Source organism: Solea solea, chromosome 4 (assembly GCF_958295425.1).
Source record: "Solea solea chromosome 4, fSolSol10.1, whole genome shotgun sequence".
NCBI lineage: Eukaryota > Metazoa > Chordata > Actinopteri > Pleuronectiformes > Soleidae > Solea > Solea solea.
This window is the reverse complement of record NC_081137.1, coordinates 11415619-11434848: the sequence shown is the minus strand read 5'-3', so window position 1 is coordinate 11434848 and position 19230 is coordinate 11415619. Positions and strand designations below refer to the sequence as shown.

The following is a 19230-nucleotide window of genomic DNA, read 5'->3' as shown; positions in this document are numbered from 1 at the left end:
AGTGTTGTAGTAATTGCAGAGACAATCAATTTACTTACATTAACAAATACACACTCAGCTGTGCTGCTCCCTCTCTCTCGCTCGACCACTTTAATAATGATAATAAGTGCAGCAAGCAGCAGCCTATATACAATATAAGGTGCAAAATGCTGAGGTAGAGTTGAGTTAGACCTGCTCTATCCTTCCATCTATCTATCCATCCGTCATTATGCATTCTTTATCATGTGAACATTGAAAAGGTAACATCTAAATGGAAGGGGAAAAAAAGTCCATCAACTGTCACGCTCAAACACACAAAAAATGATGAATATTAAGGGTGTTACTATCCTAATTCAACACAATTTGGATTAGAAATGCTTTCCTCAAACACATCACTGTAGCTTTTCAATTCACTGGCCATACCTCATGTGTCAACCTCACTCTTGTTCACTACCTGACTCATTTGTGGATATGTTTTATGCTTTGTATCCATTTTATTTTATAATTGCTGTGTATTAGCTCATTTTCAGAGATGACAATTGTCTCTCTAGGGGGTAAATTGGTTTGCGGTGGATGACGGGAAACCACTACAGTCGCAACATTGATCATAGTCATCATCATCATGCACAAAACTCATGATTTTATATTTAGTTTTTTTTTTTTTTTTTTTTTACCTCAATCCAAGGTTTTCAATGATGAGAGAATATCTGTGATGTAACTCTGTTACCTTCTTATTTCCAGATCATGTTCCAAGCATATGGAGATAAGCAGGGTCCACTGCATGGCATGCTCATCAACACGCCCTACGTCACCAAGGACCTGCTGCAGTCCAAACGCTTCCAGGCACAGTCTCTGGGCACCACCTATGTCTACGACTTTCCAGAAATGTTCAGACAGGTGACGATAAAAAAAAAAAAAACACAGAAAAAAAACTACTTGAGCACTGTGTTTAGCTACTCTTTAAACATTTCTTAATTATTTTATTCTGACCATTTCATTTCTCTTTCCAGGCTCTGAAAAAATTGTGGCACTCAGTTCAGGCCTTTGCTGACTTACCCAAATGCCCGTTACCTTCAGAGCTGCTCACCTTTACAGAGCTGGTTCTGGATGCCCAGGGTCAGCTGGTGCAGATGAACCGACTGCCAGGAGGCAACGAGGTTAGTTCATTTCATTACTTTGCCATTTACTTTCACTTTTTTCTCTATCGAGCCACATTCCCTTTAAAAGGTGCAATTTCCTCTGGGTCGCTGCGTTTCTGAAGCTGTGTTCTTTAATACTTTATTTTAAATTGATTAACTTAATGCACATAGAAAGTACACTGAGAATGTGTTCAGTGAATGGTGAAATACTGCTGTAGAGCATTACAGGTGGAATACCTTAAAAGGGACATATTATGCAAAATCAACTTTTTAACCATTTTAATACTTATATTTGGGACTCTGGAGGCCCTACCAGTCGGCAAAGTGTGGAAAAAGAATACTCAGTCATGTTTTTGTGGTCCCCCTTAGTGTAAGTATAGGCGATAAAACACACAATGTTGAATTCCCTGCGCTTATGACGGCAGCATGCGCATTTCACCACGAATGTTACCACCCACCAGTAAGTTTACCTCGAGAGCTCCACCTTAGCTCCACCTTGTCCCTGCGAGAGTGCAGGCGAGGGAGGAAGAGCGGTATTATGTCAACACGGAGGGACAAGTGTGCTGTTGGTGGCTGCACAGTGGAGCACAGTGTTTTACACAAACTTCCAGCCTCAGAGGATTTGTGTGTCCAGTGGATACATTTTATATTTGAAGCTAATGTGCCGGATAAAGTCAGCAAACGTGTGTTCATGTGTTCGCACCAAATTTCTTTCAACCTCACAGTTTATATTTTAACCCTCAAGTCGATGAAAGAAACACAGATATCACCATTGACAGAATAATGTCCAGTTGATGGAGATATTCAATGATTCTTGACTAAAAGTGTCTCTGTTTTGTCTGTCCAGATCGGTATGGTGGCTTGGCGGATGACCCTGCGAACTCCGGAGTATCCATTGGGACGTGAGATCATCGTCATAAGTAATGACATCACGCACAAGATTGGCTCATTTGGGCCTCAGGAGGACGTGCTGTTCCTGCGAGCATCCGAGATGGCCCGGGAGAGCGGCATCCCACGAATCTACATCGCAGCTAACAGCGGCGCACGCATTGGGCTGGCTGAGGAAATAAGACACATGTTCCATGTGGCTTGGCAAGACCCAACAGACCCATATAAGGTCTGTGAGTCTTAGCTCACTGTCTGTCTGTCTCTCTGTCTGTGTCTGTATGTCTATGTCTCATTTGTGTTTTTCTCTCTCTCTGCATCTGGATCATTGTCTGTCAAAACTAAGCAGTCATCATTTTTTTTCCTCCCTGTAGGGTTTCAAGTATCTCTACCTCACACCTCAGGATTACAAGAAGGTTTCAGCCCTGAACTCTGTGCATTGCGAACACGTGGAGGATGAGGGAGAATCCAGGTACATCCTTTTTCATTACGTATGAACACACTTGACTTTGTTTGTGAGGAAATGGATCAGCCAAGTGTGCGTGACTCCGCAGATTAAAAAGTCCACACGGATGCGAAGGAGTGCGATCACAGAGGCACAGCTTGTGGAAAGGTCACGTGTGGCTCAGAGTGAATACAGTTTAAGTGTTGTTCTGCAGGTACAAGATCACCGACATCATTGGGAAGGATGAAGGGCTTGGTGTGGAGAATCTGAAAGGCTCTGGAATGATTGCCGGGGAATCCTCTCTGGCTTACGAGGAAATCATCACCATGAACCTGGTAAGACTGAAGTGGACACGCTTTTGCTCGGAAAACACATCCAGGCATGTAGCTGCTCCTCAGTCCTGAGCTGTACACATCATTATAACAAACACTTCTTAAATTTATATGAGGACATTTACAACAGGCTGTCACTTTTTTCAAAATGAAGTCTTAATAAATTTGACTTGACTAGCTATTTCTTCTTAGAAATTCGAACAAAACAACTTAACCTTCAAAAGGGCATTCAAAATGATCAAACTTCCCCCAGTGTGCCCTCTTTAGATATATTGATATATCATGACATGAGAAGATATGGTCTAGATTTTATCTGTGATGCTTTTTTTTCTGGTTTTAAAGGCTGTTGCATTAATAATAATCATATATACTATATCATGTTGAATACAATTGTGAAATACATTTAATATAATATAAATTAAATACTATATATATTTTGACTGATCACTTAATGCTTCTAGAATTTAAGGTTTCATTATTTGTTTGATATACTAAAGTTTGACCATATTTATAGGTAATTTCATTCTTTCTAACACACACATATATTTTATTTAATATTAAAAAGCCAAAGATGAAACAGCAGGTACTACTTACCAGTTAATACAGATCATAAACAGTAGATATTTTATTTGATATACTGCAAACTCTCAAAATTTAATTTTTCATGACTGCTTTTGTAAGCCTTTTTGAGGTAACCCCCACAATGGTTATAATAGTTGGGGATTTTTCATTAGTTTTACTTTTTATTTACATTCGACTTTGTTTTTAAAATTAGTTGGTATTAATTAGTTTTTAAAGTGAGCTAGTTTTTATTTTTGTAAATGCTCAGTTTTAGTTTAGTTTTTATTAGTTTTTGTTTTTTTGTAATGTGGAGTATTTTCCAGGTGCAAGATTAAAATAGCTCATAATATGTATTGTGTCTTAAATACTCAGCAACATATGCCATTAAAAAATGTATTAGGACAGATGAACAACCAAGAAAGTAGACTGAAGTGCAAAATGTGTATAATACTGCTGAGGTTGGATGCAGTTAGTGTGCCAGGTAAATAATAGCCAACAGACTAAAGACAACCTTTAAATAAATATAATATAACAAATTATACAAATAAAATAAAAGTTCATATGGATGTTCAATCTTTGGATAAAAAAAAACAGCCCTAATAGATAAACATTATTGTCTTGAAGGTCACATGTCGAGCCATAGGAATCGGGGCCTATCTGGTGAGGCTGGGACAGCGAACCATCCAAGTGGAAAACTCTCATATTATTCTTACGGGAGCTGGAGCGCTCAACAAGGTAAAATGATTTCCATGTGGTATTTAATATAAATGTGTATTTTAGTTCAATGTTTTGAATTGAGTACAGTGCTGAGTGCACAGTGAATCACTGAGTGAGCACCAAATTAATAATCTCTCCAGTTCAATAATGAGGAATGCATGATACATAATTCATTAGTTGGCTAGTTGGCTAAAATGTGTTGCTAATATGTGTAGGGCAGATAAATATGCATAAAAAATGTGTGTGTGTATATGTATATATGTGTATATATATATATATATATATATATATATATATATACATATATATCCAACATCCTACATATCATATAAATCCTACATATCATATAAATGCTTTGTAAAGACAGATGTGACCATATATATGGTCACAAAGCATTTATATGATATGTAGGATGTTGGATTTCATTTCCCAATATCCGATTTTAAACCAGCTTCAAACTGATATCATCTTATTGCTCATCCCAGTCTGTTTTTCTTTTTTAATATTTAAACAAGAGAACACCTCGGTGCAGTGGCTAGAATTGTTGCCTCACAGCAAATAGGGTCACGGGTCTGGATCCCAGTTCGACTGAGGGCCCCATATGAGTGGAGTTTTATTTTCAAATTAGGAATCCGTGTTGCTTTTGGTACGTGTTACAACTCAGTGATCAGGCCTTCTCCTGCCTCCATCTCTCATGCTAGGATTGCTGTTTCCGATCCCAGCGACATGCCCCGTCTGCCACTCATGGTGGAATAATTGAAAGCGAACCATGAAGATGTATTTGCATAGAAATAGAGTGACATGCCGGAGGCGGCAATGCAGGACACCCATATCATTTGTTTTTAATCAAAATGAAGTTTTGCTGAGGCAAATTGTTTTCTGAATTCAGCTGATGTGTGAGAGAGTGAGAGTGTATATGCACACTTCACGCTTCACCCCCTGCTTGCTTTCCATTCTGTGTCCTTGTCAGTGATTTAAAATGACTCCATTTCCAATTAGATGACAGATTGCAACAGGACAAATCATGTAAATGGCCCAATAATGGCATTTCTATTCACTGGAATCTCAACTGTTTTATATGGCCCCACTGTTAAGCTGTATTTGTGTGATTACACTCGTAGCGAATGCTAATGTCTACATGGTACTGTAGGTGATTTGTTGTGGTGCATTCTATCCTGTCAGTGTTTATTTCAAAAATAGTATGAATTTCACAGGCACGAACTGTAAAAGTCACTTTTGCTTTGATGGCTATTAACTGAAACTTAATAGAGAGTAGGAAGCTGCCACCCAGAGATCATTTCATTATCTGCTGAAAGCTCTCATTTTCTTCACAGGGAGTGGATAGTAACTACAAGAGCAAATACCCCAGTGGGCTGTAACATCCAGTTGGCCTCTAGTTTTCTTCCTCCCAGTCATCTCCCTCTTTCCCTCCTCCCATCCCATCCCTTGGTCTTCTCTCCACTGTAGAATCTTAAAGAAGCTGGCCACGAGCTGAAGGCACTGGGGTTTTGTGTATGTCAAGGTGATTGCAATGTTTCTCAGGCCCGCAGGCTCTCCTGACAGCTTTAGTAGAGTGCCCTAGATTTGTAGCCAGATACATAACCATTAATGGTAATAAAGAAAGTAAATGATGGCTGAAAAGGTGAGCGCTCAGGCTAGGGTCTGATCCTCTGTCTGATTTTTATGGGGCCATGTCAGGGCTGTGCCACCTGTTCTAAGCCACTTATGAAAATATGGTGGGCTGGTGAGAGGTTTTATGGTGTTCGGTTGGCAGTTTTAAGGGTGAAAAGGACGTGCACCTTCCATGCCACTGTTGGAGCTGCGGCAGACGGGATCACTGGAAAAATACATTAACAGTAAATACAAAATATAATGACAAATGCCCTCGTATGGACAAGTGGACAATCACCTGACAGACCGGAGAGCTCTTGCTTTGTCGCGGTACATCACTGCCCTCTTGGTTGCCATATGAGCAGGTTTAATCCAAAGTTAAATGATGATTGATATGTTCATTTCTAATCCACATGTTTTTCCCATTTTCCATCTGCAGGTGCTGGGCAGAGAAGTGTACACATCCAACAACCAGCTGGGTGGAATTCAGATCATGCACAACAATGGCGTGACCCACTCCACTGTTTGTGACGACTTTGAAGGAGTCTTCAATCTTCTGCAATGGCTCTCCTACATGCCTATGGTAATGAAGAAGCAGTTTTAAACCAGAAGCTGCATCATGAATTTGTGCCTGTGGAGACTAATGTTAAGAGCTATGTTTATTTATTTTTTTCAAGTGTAAATCCAGTCCAGTGCCCATTCTCAGTGCCAAAGATCCCGTAGATCGGTCAGTAGATTTCGTTCCTACAAAGGCTCCATATGATCCTCGCTGGATTTTGGCGGGACGCCCCAGCCAGTGTGAGTAACAAGTGTTTTATCAGTTCATCACTATTTTCAAACCCAAAGTTGTTGATGTTTGAGGATAATTAAACCAAGTAACTTTGAAATTTCTGCTTGGGCCCTGTGAAACAACCTCTTTTTTGCAGTCTTATGTACAAGTCCTTCTCTACTCTAATCTTCCTTGTCTCTCTGTTAATCACATAACTGTCCAATCCAGTGGCTTGACAGGCTTCAAACTTGGCTGGTGACATACTATTGGAACTGAGATTTAGAACAACGGGAAACTGGATTAGAGTCTAGAATGCTTAAGAAACAGGGAAAAAATATTTTAAAATGTGATTGGGGACCCTCAACTGTGGAGGGCAACATTGCACCTCTTAGTCCTGCCAAGAGGTTACTGGAAGCAGAAGAAGACCGACTTGGGGAACCAGTGTGTGCAGTGCCGACTTTGACGTTGTTTGGATAAGAAACGCGATATCATTATAAAATGTAACTGTAGCGATAATTTATGCATTATGTTTTGTGCTACATCAAATCAAATATATTGGTATAGCCTAAGTCACATTTTGCCTCAGCGGGCTTTCTGCACATGAAGCATCATCCTCTGTCCTTTAGACCCTTGGTTTCGGTAAGAAACAACTCTCCAAAAAACCCTTTCAATGGGGACAAAATTAGAATAAATCTCAGGAAGAGTGACAGAGAGGACAGACCACATACATGCATACGTTCAAATAAAGTGATTGAGTAATAATCATTATAGTTATACTGAAGGGCCATTATAGCATTGCTAAAACAACAAATTCAATGGTGGCCTAAGACTTTTGCAATGATAAGTTGATAAGTCCAGTTTAATAAGTCTGAAAAACACACAAGCCTACCTCAGGCTAGCCATTGTTATCAATATCAGTCAATAACAACTCTCTACGTGGTGTTTACAGTGTAGCAACATGTATAAGGTTAAACAATTAAACACAACTATGTATACAACTGGTTTTCTGTGAAACAAATATGACAGAAATGCTGTTAAAGTTAAAAGAAGCAGTGTTTGCATGGTGGCAGCCATTTTGGAATTCCATTTCATGGTTGGTGAGGTAGCTCCTCACCAGGTTCAGGGGTCGTGTGAGGAACCTTGGAAATTCTGTATTCCAACAACAAATGGAACACACCATAAGTATGAAATTATGGTTGTTAGTGATGCTGGCAGAAGTAGTTATTCTATATACTATTTTATTATTGCCAAGGTAGAATCAAGATAGGACCAAGAATGGCTTGAAGTGTGTTTGATACTGCAGGTCAAGACTGAACAGGTTCCACATGAGTGTAATTACAGTTGTGGACAGCAACAAGAATGGGAGACTGTGTGGGAGGTTAGTCAACGTCTCTGGTGGTGATGAGTGGCGAGGTTTAATTGAATGGTAACCTCCCGGGCTGAGACTGGGCATGTTTCTCAGGGTGTACAGGCAGTAAAAGAGCTGAGCAAGCCTCCTTATACAGTCATCCATCATGGTTGCTGCCAAGTTTACAGATTCAGAGCAAAAAATAAATAAATAACCTCTGACTGCAGGCAGCATTTATTTATTTATATTTTTGTATTTTTTTTTTTATATTTTTGCATTTTTCTGAAAGCTGATGTAGCTGCATTTCCTACTGGCAGTAACTGACTCCACATTCTTCTGTTCCTCTCCTCTCTTTATTTTCTCTATATAAAGCTCCTAAGGGTTCCTGGCAGAGTGGTTTCTTTGACCAGGGCTCTTTCATGGAGATCATGCAGCCATGGGCTCAGAGTGTGGTGGTAGGCAGAGCCAGGTATGAGTTCCAACATCACATGATTGCTCCCAAAAAAGTAATCAGTGTCCATTATAGACAGTGAAGGTATTGTTTTGTTTAGCCGTCAGTGCTAAAAAGCCTCTCTCCACAGATTGGGTGGGATACCTACTGGAGTGGTTGCTGTGGAAACCAGGTCAGTGGAGCTGTCAATCCCAGCTGACCCTGCCAATTTGGACTCAGAAGCTAAGGTGAGGGGAACCCGCTATGCGTTTAATTGTTGCACAGGTATTTGATCATGTACAGGCACTGATGCTAATCTTCTGATGTGTGTGCTTAGATCATCCAACAGGCAGGACAAGTGTGGTTCCCGGACTCTGCTTTCAAAACAGCACAGGCTATTAAGGACATGAACCGTGAAGGCCTGCCTCTCATGGTGTTTGCCAACTGGAGGGGCTTTTCTGGAGGCATGAAAGGTACCCCCCTTTCATAATTCTTACCCGGTTTCGAGTGATGTCTGTGAACTTCCAAATTCAAAAACCTACACGGCAGCCATCAAATTGCAAATGTCAAGGCTTCGAAAATGGGAGTTCATTTTGTAACCACAAGACTACATCCATTTTTATAGACAGTCTATAATGTAAATGCTAATCTGTCCCCATGACACGTAAAAGACCGCCTCCTCAGCTGACAACCGCTGCCTTACTGCAGTATCCTAGCAAACTGAAAGTATTTATCCAGTATTTATCTCCACTGATATGTTCATTTACCACAAAAATATTAACCGATAACTGATCGACATTTTTTAAAATTCAAATCTAATTTCATTGTACAGTAGCATATTGTAGTTAATCAGCTTCTCTGCTCTTTTTTTTTTATCTCTTTCTTTACCTGTCACACACACACATCTGTACACTCATTTAAATCCTCATCTGGTCTTTGCAAACAGAAATGGCTTCCTTGTATTTGCATACAGCTCAGATGAAGGAAGATCCGATTGCATGTGGTCGTGGGAGATGCATTCAGGACGCATTGTATTGCCACATGTGAACCTGTCTCTGCAAGGATGTTAATCCCTGATCTCTTTTCCATATCTCTTCTGAAAATGTTTCTTCTCAGATATGTATGACCAGGTGTTGAAGTTTGGGGCCTGCATTGTGGACGGGCTGAGGGAATACAAGCAGCCGGTGCTGGTTTATATTCCTCCACAGGCTGAACTTAGGGGAGGCTCCTGGGTGGTCATAGATCCCACCATCAACCCTCGTCACATGGAGATGTACGCTGACAAGGATAGCCGGTGAGTTGGATTTTAAAAAAAGATTACAGATTAAGAATCATCACTATGAATTCGCCCACTGAAATCACACTCATCTGCAGAGGTGGAGTGTTGGAGCCTGAAGGAACAGTGGAGATTAAGTTTAGGAGGAAGGACTTGGTGAAGACCATGAGAAGAGTGGATCCGGTTTACATGAGCTTGGCTGAAAAACTGGGTGAGTCCTCCAGTTGTTATTAATGTCCCCCTCCACCCACCTTCTCCCTGCCATCTTGCTTTTAGTCAGCCTCCATATGTCGGGGGGGAGCATGTGTGAGTTCACTGTTGTCCTTTATTTGGTGTTGATTGTATCATCTTCAGTGCAGTCCCTCGGGATATGTGTCAATCACAGCTTGCTCAGATCAATCACCAGCTCTCCTGTCACTCCTGAGCAGGCTATTGATTTTACTTGTGGCTCCGAGGAACTTTGGTCCGATGCAGAACGGGGGGGGTTGGTGCTGTGGGCAAAAGTGGTGGAATGGGGGTTAACTGTGGAGAGCTTGCAGATTGGAATTGACAAAAATCAGTCTTCAGTGACAGTTATGCTGTCAGCAGTAGTTAGTTCACAGTTTCATGTGCAATTTAAATTTGCAGTTACTGTAAATGACAGTATTTGGTAGATGTTTTGTTGTTTTTAATGTGATTAAAGGCAGTGTTTGCCAAAGTCTTTTATTAGGGACCCACTTTTTAAAGATGACAAACCATTGCGACATAATATAAATTGTGACAAGAGCAAATTTGTGGGTAAGAAAATATCAATACTAGGGCTACAACTATTAATCAATTACTCGATAAATCATATACTGAATAATCGTTGATGTATCACTTGATGATTGAATGATTTTTTTAATCGAAACAAGTTATTTCTTTTCAACTTTTTTCAGCTTCTTGAAAGTGAATATTTACTGGATAATTTGCTTTAGATAACCAAAAAAAAGCACTAGGATCACCGTATAATATTTTTTATTTCTTATAATATTTGTCACCTCCAATAAACACAATATTATGTTGTACTATACAATAATAAACCAGACAATTTCAAATAAATATTTACAAATGATGTTTTGCTTATGTTATTAAAACTATATACACATGTTAAACACTTTATATATGAGACCAAATAAATGTATTAACGAGTTAACAGAGTTTATTGACATAATGCTTTTTTTTTTTTTTAACCCTTTTAACTTACACCTTGCTGATGTGATATGGTAGGTGGGCTAGCCTGCATTTAACTATTGTATCCCAGTCCAGTGCACACAAGGAGAGTATAGCATTTTGGGTGCATCCGGTGCAGTATTCAGTCTTTGTTATTTGCGAAAACAGAAAATAACACTTTTATTATTTTATTATTATTTTGCCGCACACAATCTCGTACAACCCAGTCTTACTGATATTTTGAAATTCCCACTAGGAACCCCTGAGCTGAGCCCCCCTGATCGCAAAGAGCTAGAGACCAAGCTGAAGGAACGTGAAGAGTTCCTTCTGCCCATCTACCACCAGGTGGCTGTACAGTTTGCTGACCTTCATGACACCCCAGGTCGCATGCAAGAGAAAGGTGTTATCACGGTGAGAACTTTTTTTTTTTTTGGAAATACTGTCTTGTATGTATGTATTGCTACAGTAAAAATGTGGGTAGGTTTGTAACGTCATGCTTTTTTATCACAAATTGCAATAAAACACACTCACAATAGTTTTATTATGTTTTAATTCCATTATTGAGATTATCATGCCACAATTAATCACAGCTCTGGCTCATTTTTTTTATAATGATCCTATTTATGTTTGTTTAAAATGTTTACTAAAATTAATGTATCCTATCTGTGATGCAAAAAATGTTTCCTACCAAAATATAAGGTAAATTGATTTCAGTGTTTTTTTAATATTGCCAATAGTGTGAATTGTGTAAGTCATTTTTTAAATTTTGCCTCCTGCCTAAGTGTGTGGTATGTGAATAACCTGGAGTGCCTAGAGGGTAGTATCAGTCTTGCTGCTGCTGCTGCTGCTGCTGCTGCTGCTGCACCTGCCTAGTGAATAATGTTTGGTCTTGCTGTGCTGCTGAGACTCGTCCTCATAATTATCTTCTGATGACCCTGGTCCATCACCTTAGCAACCACAGAGCAGCCTCAGGCAGGCCCCATCCCATTCTGTGTCTCTGCAGTCCCATATTTCACACACACATACACATACACACACTTTGCTCACATGACCAGAAGCATGTTTCACAGATGAACGACAGAGTATTATTTTTACACACAATATGGATTCAAAGAATTTCTAAGCATGTTGGTCTATATGTTCCACATCATCTGATCTCCCATCGACTGTGATATATGCATCAATTTATCTCACCTTTTATTGAGTTTTCTCTGACTGGAAACTTGTGTGTAAACTGTTCCATCTTGCACACCTAAGTCAATAGAAAAAAAGCAGCAATTTTACATCATGGCATACAGGAGGTGTCAATTTATGGCTGCCTCCATCCATAATTTAAAATGTTTTTCATTATAATTATTGTTTTTTTTGGTGTTTTTAATCCTTTATTTGGATCTAGTTTAGGACACAAATTCACCAAATGAGGCAGCAGTGTTCTCAGAGGCAAAAAAAAAAGACCTCACAAAAACACTAAAAAAACACAACTTAGTATCTTAAATGGTCTAGTTTCTGTGATATTCCTAATCCCTTCCACACATACTTGTGAAACTATGTCTCTAGTGTTTGGGTAAAGAATATTTCACAAAAAGTTGTCAATACAACATTCACACCATGTATGAAGAAATTTAACACCACCGAAAACTTGAATGATTTGTAGCTCTAAGTAACAGTCGCTGCTCATCTTCTGCCTTGCTCAGGATATCCTGGAATGGCAAACGTCCCGCCACTTCTTCTACTGGCGTCTGCGGCGTCTGCTGTTGGAGGAGACGGTGAAGAGGAAGATCCAAGCTGCCAACGGCGAGCTGACAGACGGTCAGATCCAAGCTATGCTGCGCCGCTGGTTTGTGGAGGCCGAGGGAGCCGTCAAGGTAAAACCCACCGCACAAGTGTATGGTTTGTTCAGGATAACATAACAAGTATCCTATCAGTTCAGCATGTTGTTGAAGTTAAACTTGACTATTCTCTGCATGTACTGTTGCAATAAGTTATTTGTGAAACAAACTGCTCTCGTGAGATTCAAAAAGGATCAAAAAGCATAAAATGACTTCAAACATTTTAAGTTTTCTTAAAACAAGAGGCAAAATGTAAAGAAAAAAGTGCAGTATCATTTATTACTTAAATAAATAAATAAATAAATAATTAAATAAATAAAATAGAATAAATAGTTGTGAGCTGATATGACATTCAATGTTGGAATTGGTCCAGTCATTTCTGATATCAAACAGTAAAACAAAATGCAAAATGCTCTTGGTTTGTGTGGAGAAGGTTTGCCTTCTCCACACTGTATTGTTCAGATCGTTCAGTAGACGTTCAATAGGATTAAGATCAGGACTGATAGGTGATCATTTTAGAATAGTCCCGTGTTTTTATTACCTATTCTTTGCTGCTTTCAACTGCATGTTTTTGGTATTTTGCTTTAACATGCCCTGCACATATTCAAGGCATCCAAAAAACATAATTTGTCTATCATTTGCCTTATCCTTCTGAACAACCTGGTTTTGCATTTTCTAACTGGAAGGCTGGCTACAGCCCCGGCAAGATGCAGCCTGTTGAAGCCTGGCCTGGTAGTAGCCGCTGCTGCTGCTGCTGCCACTGGGCCAGGACTGCACAGGAGGTAGATTGTTTATCCAGTCGATCTGTCTGCTCTACCAATGTTAGCTTAAATGATCCTGCTGTTAATATCTTTGAGTCATGAATGCAATATGCAGTGTGTCGTTGTCGATGTGCTTTGCATTACAAACAAGAGCTAAATGAAGCGGGTTGCTTACCTTGTAACGCCTGGATGTGGTCAGCGATAGGAGAGTTGCAGCATGGGTCCAGTTACATCAGTGCTTCTGGGTTCTATAAGTATAATCCATACCATCCATTAATGGTCAATGAGTGTGAGACTTTACAAACATGCTGCAAGCAGTTGACCAATCACAGCAGTTTAAAGCAATTCAAGTAGTGACCTAAATTAAGTTAATATGAGTATAATATGTCCTTATATTTTCAGTAGCAGTAATTTTCAATTGCAATATTCTACTGTAGAAATTGATGGATGTTTTATAAATAATTCTGAATAAATATTTCTATTGTTATTGTGTCCCTGGGTAGTAGATGCATTTACAGTAGACGAGCACCTCTTTAGCCCCTGATGGAGATTACAGAGAGTGTCTTTTGTCCCCTCTTGCGTTGAAACAATTACTCAATTAACTGATTATGAATCGATTGCTAAATTAATCGTCAACTATCGGTTTATGGTTGTTGTTTTTTTCATTATTATTTTTTTTTCCTGATTTCTCAGCCTCTTAAATGTAAATATTTTCTGCTTTCTTTGCTCCATATTAACAAAGAAATCGTTAAAACCGAGTCAATTTATTTTGTGGTAAGAACAAGACATTTGAGAACATAATCATTACCAGGTTTGAAAAACCACTGACCAAAATTTTCTGACATTTTATTTATGGACCAAACGATTGCTCTGTAAATTTCTTGAAATGAATCGACAGATGAATCGATTATGAAAATAATCGTTAGTTGCAGCCCTAATCCCCACTCTGCAATCCCTTATCTCACAAGGTGGACCAGTTTAAAAAAAGAAAAAAAGAATAATCATTCCTTTTTAAATGATCATAGGTAAACAGCCCTCAGAGATGCATAAATGTGGCTCCTTCTGGCTCATAGACAGGAGCCGACCCAGTTTGTGTCCTTCTTGTTAGCTAATATTATATCCCAATCAGGGCCCGACTGTCTTAAGCCACAATTAATCACAGCTCTGGCACATGCAGATAGCAGAGCCAACACACTGTCTCTTAATTAAAAGCAAACAGATTAAAAATGATTAATAACAGCATTAAATGTTCTTGTGGACCTCATGCAGGACTGCTTATAAAAAAAAAAGAAGAAAAGAGCCCATTAACCCCACCCCCCCAAATCTTTGCTAAGCCCTCCAGTCGGGCTTTGTTTGGAATCAGATGCCAGCTCTCTCATGAATACAAATTTTCCTGTCACGTCCAGTGAAGAGAACACCAGGCCTCCACTCTGTGTCCATCCATGTCTTTTGGTGTTGGACTATTATCATACTTTTGTTTACCCGTTTTTGTAGTTATAAATGCTATTAATGTAAGCCTTAAATGTTTCCATTTTACATTTGTTTACAGGGTAGGGGTGGGAGTCTGTAGTTGCCTGTATTGAATTCATTTGTGAAATTCACTAAATATTACAAATTTAATTTAATTTATATTGATTAAAAATGGAAGGAATCCAAAAAAAGTATAAAAAAGTCACTTAATAACTCATCATTTATTTTAAGCCTAATCATTTGTGTTATAGCAGAATTTCACCATATTTATAGTCAATGTCATTGTTTCTAACACACGTAAATAATCTTAATTTAAAGAAATAAAGCAGGTATTATCTGAAATGAAAGACAATTATAATCGTGTAATACAGATCATAAACAGTAGATATTTTATTTTATTGTCACTCTCCTTTGAGAGACTAAAAATATCAGGATATTATTTATAAGCCATATCACTCAGCCTTAAATAATTTTGGATTTGATTTATATCATAATGTGTATTGAATGATGGAAAAAAAATATGTTGCTTAATGATGATCTCTGATTAAATTATCAGATAATTGCTGTCATATTTTATTAATAAAAATGGAATGGAGCAACATATATTTGAGGAAAAAGAAAAAAACAACAGCAATTTGCCTCTAACAGCAGTGTTCATTCAGTCTAGTGGTCATGGTGGTTCACCTACACATTATATGCATATCAGGGATTGTCATTTCTAGAAAAATGCTATTTGAATATTCATCAGTAATATTTGTCAAATAGTTGAGTTTTCTAAACTCCAGGTCATGCAAGCTAGTGAAAGTAATGCAGCTTTCACAGCATGTTGAGCTAATGGGAGAAGCTAACAAGGTGCATTCAAAGACCCTGGTAAATGTCATCACTTCTGCAAACACACGTGTTACTGCTGCCACCTTGTGATAATAGATGTACCACAAATAGATGGATTAGAAAGATTTGTATTTTAAATACAACAATTGATAAAAACGTGTTGATTGAATTTGTTGTCAAATATTTTATTTTAATTGCTTAAGTCATTAAGTGTGGCTGGTGTTCCATGTTTTCTCCCTATTAGCATAACCACGCACGGAGAGCACAACCTTTAGCAGATAATTAAGACACATCTAGAAATGGAGTTGTTTTTCCCTCATCTACCATAGAGTATGTTGATTTTTTAGCTTTTTCTCTCTCCCTTGTATTATTTAGGCTTATCTGTGGGACAACAATGAAGAAGTGGTGGGATGGCTAGAGAGGCAGTTGGCTGAAGAAGAGGGCGCAAGGTCCGTCATCGACGAGAACATCAAGTACATCTGCCGTGATCACATCCTCAAGCAAATCCGCAGGTGACCATTGAAACCAGTGTGCTTAAGAGTAACACACTGTGACGTCCACCTGTCTTTCCATCCATCTGTTCACCTGATGAGCACATGTGAATTATTAATGTCGCCTTCTTTTGTCTTCATTTCTCCAGCCTTGTTCAAGCCAATCCAGAGGTTGCCATGGATTCTATTGTGCATATGACCCAGCACATCTCACCCACACAGAGAGCTGAGGTTGTCCGTATCCTGTCCACTATGGAGACGTCCGCCTCCTCCTAGTGGGAGCCTGGCATCTCCTCCCTTCTTCCCTCCTTCCCCCCTTCCCTCCTTCCTTCCCTATCTGGCTGAGCCGCAGTTCAGGCCTCGACCACAGCCACAGGAGCGACGACTTAGCCGCTGCTCCTAACTGAGGCCTGTGCTGGAAACTGAGGCTGAAGGAGCCAACATGACGGCACCTGGCAGCTGCCAGGTCACTGTATGAACCGTTGGCAATGATTCTCACCAAGCAAGCGAGTTCAGTGACTCAACATTTTTGTGAAATTGTCATGCGCGTGTGGCGGCGTTCAGATAAATCCATAGATTCTGTGTTTTGTAAGTGCAATTGAGAGATGACTCGGAAAGAAAATCTCAACCATTAGGAGTTTTCACTCATGGCTCAAATATGACATAAGTTGTCATGTTAACCTTCTTACTTCAGTGTTTGTCTAATGTCTAAAACCATGAATCATCACTACATTTTGTTTTACACCTTTTAAATCTAGGCAAGGCAAGGCAGTGTGCCATCTAGTTGTCAGCATATGTAACTGCAAGGTACAAAGAAAGCTTTATGTTGTCTAGAAGAAGGTATCCTACATTGTACTCCACGTGGGAGTGGGCATGTAAGCACGAGAGAGATCATTTCCCATAACTACCACTGAATTGTTTATGCATTTCCTATGTCGCTCATTTTTGACCAGGAAAACCAAAAGCATGACTCAGGATTTGTATTTGTCGAGATGCTTAGTGTGGAGGACGTCATCAAATCTTGAGGCAGTAAGATGGAAAACACAATATTTACACTTACGGAACATCATTAGAGATGCTGAGATTAGACTGAACTCAGGAGGAAGATGAAACCGTAACATACTCTACGGTGTTTTGAAGACCAGCTTGACAGTGACAACACATTACTGAGGGCATTGATGGGAAAAAATGGGACATAGGCAGCACTTAGTTACTGAACAAAGGTGGGGGGGGGGGGGGGGGGGGAGGCACTTGGACAGATTTGGACGGAAGAGCCCAGCAGGGAGCAGGGACCACGTTGGTGGACTGTTTCACAGTGACCCTGCAGTGAGCAGTGTGCGGTTTTGCCACACAACAAAACCACAGCTGTCCCTTCTGTTCTCACTCCCACACTACACACACACACACACACACACATGCTGCTTTACATGCACTTTAACTGATAAATGTACCCTTACATTAAAAGGTAAAAAGGCTTAACTGCTGCATGAAGCGCACAAGAGATACAGTACAAGCGGTAATACACAAAGGTGATAATGGTTTCAATGGGAGTCAATAATGGTACTACACTGGATAATTAACTATGGGTAATGATGTGTTAGTGAAACTAATAATCATGGGTTCTTTTGGGGGGTTTTCTAGTAAAAAAAAATGGATTTCTACTTAATGTTAAAAGTCAGATGATGTTTAATTTTACTGAAATCCACATTAACTGCTCTATTTAATGTTTGTACTTTTTGTGGACATTTAATGTTACTTATTTTTTATATTAATTTTTGAAAGCAATGCTTAAATCACAGTATTCTACACTTGAGTTGAGAGGTAAACATTGTGGAAACAATTCTAAAAGTTTAGTTTTGTTTTCGTGAGTTGAATGGTGGTGAATTGGACACTATTGATCACTGAGACGAGTAGTTTTGACGATGTAAAGTGTCTTCGTGGTCAAAGCTGCGTCTTTTATTTTACGTGCCGGTGTCGACGTGTCGTCCAGTTGCTTTATAAGTAGCTGTTTGTTTCTTGTACATGAACAAAGATTGGATTTATAATGATCAGCTCTAAATGTGCAAATTCAATAAAGCTTACCCAACTGAGTTTGAAGCTTTTAAAGCTGTAATACATCACTTTTGTTGATTTTTGTTATTGCTGCAAACTTTCCAACTATACTGTTTTGCCGTGGCCATATTTTGTCCATTAACCACTTCCACATATTTTAATATTCAAACTTCAGAACACTCCGCTCAATTGGGACATTGTTGCTTTTATATTTATAATTGGAATATTTAAAATGTGCACATTTTTTTTCCCTGGGAAACAGATTTTCAGCTTGTTTTTTTGCCCCCCCCTTCTATTTAGGAACTTCATTCAAACCTCAAAATGTCTGTCTTAATGAGGACATTATTCAGTTCATTCAGATTTTTTGGAGTATTTCTTTCCGAAATATTCAACTTTTTTCAGAGACAAATTCTCATCCGAATGAATTGAAACACTTCAGATGCACATATTTTTATTTTACCACTTGCTGCTTCTACATACGTCAACGTACACACTTCATTCAAATTTCCAAATGTCCAAAAACCTGAAACTTTCAACCCGCAATTAACTGATTTTTTTTTTTCACAATTGAAAATTAATAGAATTGTCAGTCTATTACTACTCTCTGAAATACTGATCTCTTGTCTTCGTCTTCTGATGTCAAACCCAAATGTTTTTCAGCAAAAATAAAGGAATAGTGCTCACTCTTTCAATACTGGTCCTGGGAGAACGCTCTCCTACATGTTATAGATGTTGCCCTGCTCCAACACACCTGATTCCAATGGTCCGCTGATTAGCAAGCTCTACAAAAGCCTGATAACGAGCCGTTCATTTGAATCAGGTGTGTATGGAACAATGTGAACCTCTACATCTAATGTGATAATTATAATCAAATGTCTTATTACTGTTTTCAAAATGTTGAGCCACTAATCGATTGGGTTCCATCAAACGTTCCACCAGTTTGACACCACTCTGGCATAGAGAGTTGTGTGGAGCTGATAAACTTGATCATCATGGTATGGGAAAAAAAAAAAAAAATTCTTCATGCAAAAACTTTTTAAAGAAAGTTTAAGATTCAAGTTTTCAAGAATTGTACATCATTAAATTTGTCAATTATTCTTTTTTTTTATGTTG

The 19230-nt window shown here is 39.0% G+C and overlaps 1 protein-coding gene across 7 annotated transcripts in view; it reads left to right on the top strand.

The window, feature by feature from the left end:
- acaca (acetyl-CoA carboxylase alpha) overlaps nt 1-17303 on the top strand; it is a 46473-nt gene extending 29170 nt beyond the window's left edge. For all 7 annotated transcript variants that reach the window (XM_058626664.1, XM_058626663.1, XM_058626661.1 and 4 more), the window contains 17 exons: nt 721-876; nt 990-1136; nt 1966-2235; nt 2378-2475; nt 2663-2783; nt 3966-4076; nt 6109-6252; nt 6347-6467; nt 8159-8255; nt 8368-8464; nt 8554-8689; nt 9333-9510; nt 9591-9703; nt 10940-11094; nt 12378-12548; nt 15950-16086; nt 16215-17303. In XM_058626664.1, the coding sequence (XP_058482647.1) occupies nt 721-876; nt 990-1136; nt 1966-2235; nt 2378-2475; nt 2663-2783; nt 3966-4076; nt 6109-6252; nt 6347-6467; nt 8159-8255; nt 8368-8464; nt 8554-8689; nt 9333-9510; nt 9591-9703; nt 10940-11094; nt 12378-12548; nt 15950-16086; nt 16215-16341 (2379 nt within the window). In that variant the 3' untranslated portion in view covers nt 16342-17303. The remainder of the gene's footprint in view (nt 1-720; nt 877-989; nt 1137-1965; nt 2236-2377; nt 2476-2662; nt 2784-3965; nt 4077-6108; nt 6253-6346; nt 6468-8158; nt 8256-8367; nt 8465-8553; nt 8690-9332; nt 9511-9590; nt 9704-10939; nt 11095-12377; nt 12549-15949; nt 16087-16214) is intronic.
- The last annotated feature ends 1927 nt before the right edge of the window (nt 17304-19230 follow it).